The following is a 5,947-nucleotide window of genomic DNA, read 5'->3' as shown; positions in this document are numbered from 1 at the left end:
CGCTAAGGAAAGTGAAGGTTGCTTATATCACATACAGACTTGAAAGAGTTTGATCTTGTTCTATATATTGTTTTTTCCTCAATCTTACCCATTACAAGAACCAATCTTATTTGGACTATCGGACTGAAAGACAAGTAGCAAAATATTGATGCAAATAGATGAAAAGAGCCGCTAGAATTAAAATAATGCAGCACATGGAAAAGCAAAGAAAGTAAGCAAATGCATTTTGAAAAATACAGAAGAGATATGAAAGAAAGAATTTCCTTAAGGAACTGGTTGTGTTGACTATTGATTAAAATGTAAAATAGTGACCTGATCCTCGGGTGGCAAATCTTTTTTGGAAACTGATGCAGGAGCACCGTCAGGGACACTGACACAATTACGAAAACCAGCTTCTTCCATTGCAAGCTTGTCCATCTCACCCTCAACCTGCAATAAAAGAGTAGGCATTTACAAAGAGCAAAATCCTTAAGTGCTTCTATAAAGAGGAAAATTTAAGAGACTTGAGATTACGATAATTATATCACTTGCTCCCGTTATATCATCCAATCCATAAAGTATCTTTTCAGTGTCACTTTCCTGAAAAGTAACAATGGCACAACAATCAGAGATTAGTAACACTGTGCCAAAACCAAAATAAAAAAGCAAATGATATTCATAGTTTCGAATCAAAAGCATCAAGAACAATAAATAGAAGAAAATCTTAAAATGGAAAATCTGAATAGTAGTCAACACTTTTATCATGAAAGAATTAAGAGGAATTTCCCCAACTCAAAGGTGAAGAGGTTAGCCTTACAGATAAGACACAATAAGGGTTGAACCAATAAATCTGTATAATATGGATAATGTGTGAATGCAGCTAGTGGAGTTGGGAAAATAAACTGTAGCACTATATCAAGCTTTAAAATCAATGTGTTTCTTAGCTAAAGAAAGGGTGGTATTGACAAGCACCTGCCAAAATTTTTTGTTTATATCCCGGTATTTGCAGCTTACAATTTCGCCATTCCTCCGATAAGGAAATGCAATAACAATCTGTATCAACAGAACTTTCAGAAAAGTTAGCCTGGGAAACATTGAATTCATCATATCCCTATGGATAACCTGCTATGGTAAGATGAGGTAATTAGAGCTTACAATATTTCTCTAATACGGGACAAGCCTTTACTAGTTCATTAAGGAATTTGATCATTTTAAAGATTAAGAGGATGAGGGTGGTTTCACAAAAGAAGAGAAGAGCATTTAATGAAACACAAATTTGCCGTACAAAATCAGACTTGCCAGAAGAGCAGCTGTCAAGCAGCCTTGTATATAAAGCCCTTGGTGAAATTTCCAAATGATTAAAATGGTCCAAGAGCCAATGGTGAAAGGTTCAAGAGCCTAATGAAATGCTAAGTATGGCCTCAAATAGGAACACAACTGAAAATTAGGTAATTCAAAGGGAAAAGTTTGAGAACTGATGATAAAATTAAGGATCACTTATAGTTGATCAAAAACATAAATACACAACAATCAACTTTACATATTGAAGAAATAAGGGTTGGTTGGGAAAAGTATATCTGCTAGGTAAACATGTACTTTAATATGCAAAGTTGAGTGTGTTGTTTATATGTACTTTAGCAACCATTTTTGCAAGAAATATAATGCTAATGGCTAACCTATGGGACATACTAACGAGTCATTTCCAAGAGTAAAAAAATTAAGGAAAAGGGTCAAATTGGCCCTCTAAGTCATTCGGATAGTGCAATTAGGTTCCCTTAAGTAAAAGAAAAAAAAAAAAAAAAAAAAAAAAAAAAAAAAAACCATTCAGATCCCCTAAACCTGTAAAATTGTTCAATTGAGTCCAAATCAACCTGGTTAATTCTTCCTAAGCTTGACACGTGACATATCAAATTATTATAAAAAATAAATAACATATATATATATATATAAAAAGAGAGAGAGAGAGTACATCCACTAGCTGTCCGGCAAGGAAGCCATGGCTGTCAAAGAATGAAGGCCATGGCTGTTCGGGGTCGTCGTCCATGGCCGTTTGGAACGAGGGCGGCGGCCATGGTCACTGCCCTCGTTCCATATTGTCCAGATTTGGACCTCAAAACATGAGGTCCAGATCTGGAAGACGGTCATGGCCGTCATTCTTTGACAGCCGTGGCTGTCCCGAGGACACCGCTGTCTGTGAATGAGGCAGCCACTGGCTGTCTATACTCTTTTTTTTCCTTTTATAATTTAATAAATAAATAAAATGTTTTTTAAAAAAAAAAATTAAAAAATATATATATTTTAAAAATGACACGTGTCAAGCTTGGAAAGAATTAACCTACTATACAAGTCGATTTGGACTCAATTGAACAATTTTACAAGTTTAGGGATCTGAATGGAGCTTGTTTTTTTACTTAGGGGACCTAATTGCACTATCCGAATGACTTAGGGGGCCAATTTGACCCTTTTTCCAAAAATTAAATCAACTTTTCTCAAGCAGCCTCTTAATCAATCCAAGACTCTAAGTGCAATAATATTAAAATGCAAGAAGATAACAAACCTGATTATAGGCTTTATGCTGCATGACACCATTTCTCCGCAAGGTTTCCCCAGAAATCATTCGCTGGGAAAAGTATGCAAGTAGCTGAAATAACAGGAAAACAAAGCACTAATTAAGTAAATTTGGCAATTCCAAACATGATAATTAAAATCTTGGGATACACAACATAAAGAAAACATAATCTTGCAATTAAATTTGATCAAATGTGTTTCTGGATGATACGTCTTGGTGCGTAAATGAATATAATCTCTCTACTTGTCCAAAAAAAAAAGGATCAACTGTGAAGTTCATATTAATTAATCCTTAATATAAGGGACCCCATTTATTCCATCAATACAGCACACCTATCAAAACAGCCATTAAGTGATGTGAAGAGAAGAGAGAGGGGCTTGGGCAGGGTAAAGAGAGGGGGCAGCCAAAGAGCGAAGAGAGGAAGGATAGAGAAAGGTGGATCTAATTGTTTATTTTGAGTATCATATAATAGTGATTTTGCCTTAATGTAGCACTAACTATATAGGCATATGTAACAAACAACTTTAGGCAACAAATCAAAACCAAAAGCGAGTAAAATAAGATGTTTAGGTGTATACTGACAAAGAAAAGAACTACTAACCTCGCTACTTAGAGGTTCCAATCTCAAACTTTGCTCATCTAACTGTCTGTATTTCTTATTTGATTTCAAGCTCTTCTTCATATCTCCATCTGTTGACTTTGTATCTCCCAATGCCTGCAATCAAATAAACCATACCCGTGTGTAAATGTTATGTCTAAAAAATGCTTAATGATAAAGCATAAACAATTAAACATTTAAAACCATACCTTTGTGCTGCCTCTCCAGCCACATTTACCTCGAAAGCAGGTCCATAAAGCTGCATCCCTAGGAATTATTGAATTATATCATCTGCATACAGTTACAGGAAAGGAATATACAGCAATAGCTACAAAATTTTATGATCAATTACCCTTTAGGATCAATATAAAGAGATAAGCTCCTCTCATTATTGTCCCCGCCTTTGCACTAAAACAAGAGAACATTGCAAGAACACATTAGAATAAGAATTTGAAAACTATAAAGGTAATACAGACTACTAAACAGCTTAAACATAAAATGAAAAAATGTCAAAACATTGAAATTTTGTGTGTTTCTTAAGCACAAAGTTTTGAGGTTTCTGATTAATATTTATAGACATTTACTTTTTATTATATCTGTCTCTAATCTAGTAGTTCCTAAACAGCAGAATCAACGTGAGTCCTTGCTGTTAAATAAGGCCATGACATGGTCCACCATCAATGTCCTCAGGGGGAACTCAAACTTGTATAAGAACTGCCAATGGGAATTCTCCTCCTCATAGCTGACCTTTGACTTTGGCAATCCCTTCCACATAGTGTGAAGTAACCCCATGTCTTGGTTGGACTTGTCAAGAGACAGTCTTGAATCAAACTGACTGGAAGGGAAGTTGGTGTCCAACCGGATTCACCCTGACATGGATCTATCTGGTCATTCTTGAATGGTTTAAGCAAGTTCATGCAGAAAAATGAGTTAATACCCGAATAGAGTGGCAACTTGAATGTATATACCATGTTGCCACCCCATGCACAAGCACCATGGCATTGATGCCACTTATTTTTAATAATAAATCATTGATGGGCAACAAAGGGGTACCACCCAAAATTACAGAGAACATAACAAAATATACACCAAAGCCAAGACACTATACAACTTATGGTGCATTTGGGAGAGCGATGAGATTGGAGAGGTTGGACCTGTCCAATCGCACCACTCCCACCAGACCCTTGCCCCTCCATTTGAAAATCAATGAATAAAGTGATAGACCACTCCAACTGCTCCAGCCGTAGTTTATCCAAACAGCCTTCCAGAGAGCGGTGGACCACTTCAATTGCTCTTCCAAATGCACGCTTAGAAAAGGTAAAGGACTGCACGAGTTCAATACTGTCCAAAAAATCAGTTAAAGAGAGAACATTGAACTTTATTCTCCCTTGTGAACTATGCAAGTCAAATACCCTAGAATGGTATAGTCTTCAGAGGCTGAAGAAACAATTGATACACCATCCCTTTTGAAGATACAGAAACACATTGAAATGTTAAACCCTTGTCTTTGTGCAAAAATACTATGTTTCTGCCACACTATGATGTATCTCTATTTAGTCACTTTTAGGAAAGAAGCTCATCAAAATACTCTGGTAACTTCAACATAAGGAATCATAAATTTCACAGCATAAATGGTAGGCATGAATCAACCAAACATTTTAATCTCAGACTTTCCAGAGCTTGTGTGACATGTTGAGTTGGCATTATATATGATTTTAAAACTATACACTACAGACACTTGCATGAAAGAGCAAACGTAGGTCATTTCGATGACAACTGCATTCAAATTCCGAGAAATGGTCGTTGATAATTCCCAAGTTACACCTTTCCACCCACTCGCCAGAACATATAGGTATGAAACACAATATTATTTGTACATACTGAAAAAAAAATAGAACGGCCTGAGAACAGAGTTAATGCCAATTTAAAATCATTACCATTGGACAATGCAATCCAGAGTACTGCCCAGGGGCACACGAAACACTATCTATACCGATCTCCTTAAGTTTCTGGTTCAACAAGTTCAATCGCGAGGATTTCCCCTCGGGGCCATCTTCCAGGGTAACTATAAAAGCCAACATAAACTTAACACCGTCAAAAACTGCTACCCCGTCACAAAATCATCAATCACAAACACGAAAAACAACCTGGCGGGGGAACGGGATGAGCCCCGTAGTACAAACGGGACGCCTGCCGAGCGGGGGAGACGGGTTTGGAAGCAAATGCAGAGAAGATGAGACGGGAAGGAGCTGAGGGCGCTATGGAATTCAAAACCGGTTTCGGCGCGACTATGAAGGAGGACTTCAAGGAAGTGTGCAGTAAATGCTTGGAAGACGCCATTATCACCAGAAGATTGTTCAACTTACAGCTACAGCTACTGAAACTGTACGAGAAGAGTCCTCCGCGAGGTTGAAGGTGAAGCATAGCAGAAGCAACACGCTAATCCTCTTCTTCTTAGCTTTCAGGAAGAAGCAGAAAGGAAATGGGCGGCTGAGAATATGATAATGATATTGCTCATCTCCTTATTTGGTACTGATAGAATTCAACATGGTGATAAGTTTCTTGGGATGGGGTTATCTAGGGTTTAAGACTTAGCGAGGGAAATGGGTTTTGGTTATAACCGATTTACCAAATGGATCCGATAGGAATCCATCACTTATATATTTTTATAATTATACAACACATAAATAATAAATAAGTATAGGAACCAAGCACCTTGTCCTCAAATAGCATGTAAATACTACAAAAGTTTATTAACAAAATGGTCCCTCGACTATTGCGAAATTACCAATTTGGTTTTC

The 5,947-nt window shown here is 37.0% G+C and overlaps 1 protein-coding gene across 3 annotated transcripts in view; it reads right to left on the bottom strand.

The window, feature by feature from the left end:
• Nucleotides 1–5,725, bottom strand: part of LOC116027386 (twinkle homolog protein, chloroplastic/mitochondrial) — a 15,405-nt gene extending 9,680 nt beyond the window's left edge. Inside the window, exons 1-9 of one of the 3 annotated variants that reach the window (XR_004099966.1) lie at nucleotides 5,294–5,725; nucleotides 5,084–5,211; nucleotides 3,499–3,554; nucleotides 3,356–3,413; nucleotides 3,150–3,263; nucleotides 2,537–2,620; nucleotides 952–1,032; nucleotides 514–579; nucleotides 313–429 (exon numbers count right to left, since the gene is read on the bottom strand). Coding sequence is in view for 2 of the 3 variants with exons in the window: in XM_031268973.1 (XP_031124833.1) it covers nucleotides 313–429; nucleotides 514–579; nucleotides 952–1,032; nucleotides 2,537–2,620; nucleotides 3,150–3,263; nucleotides 3,356–3,413; nucleotides 3,499–3,554; nucleotides 5,084–5,211; nucleotides 5,294–5,570 (981 nt within the window). In the remaining variant the exon portion in view is untranslated. Of the gene's footprint in view, nucleotides 1–312; nucleotides 430–513; nucleotides 580–951; nucleotides 1,033–2,536; nucleotides 2,621–3,149; nucleotides 3,264–3,355; nucleotides 3,414–3,498; nucleotides 3,555–5,083; nucleotides 5,212–5,293 lie in introns of those variants that run through there. The other 2 variants (XM_031268973.1, XM_031268974.1) reach the window with 2 other exon arrangements.
• Between the last annotated feature and the right edge of the window lie 222 nt (nucleotides 5,726–5,947).

Source organism: Ipomoea triloba, chromosome 8 (genome assembly GCF_003576645.1).
Source record: "Ipomoea triloba cultivar NCNSP0323 chromosome 8, ASM357664v1".
In the NCBI taxonomy this organism is placed as follows: Eukaryota; Viridiplantae; Streptophyta; class Magnoliopsida; order Solanales; family Convolvulaceae; genus Ipomoea; species Ipomoea triloba.
The sequence above is the reverse complement of the archived record's forward strand: the minus strand, read 5'-3'. Positions and strand labels throughout refer to the sequence as shown.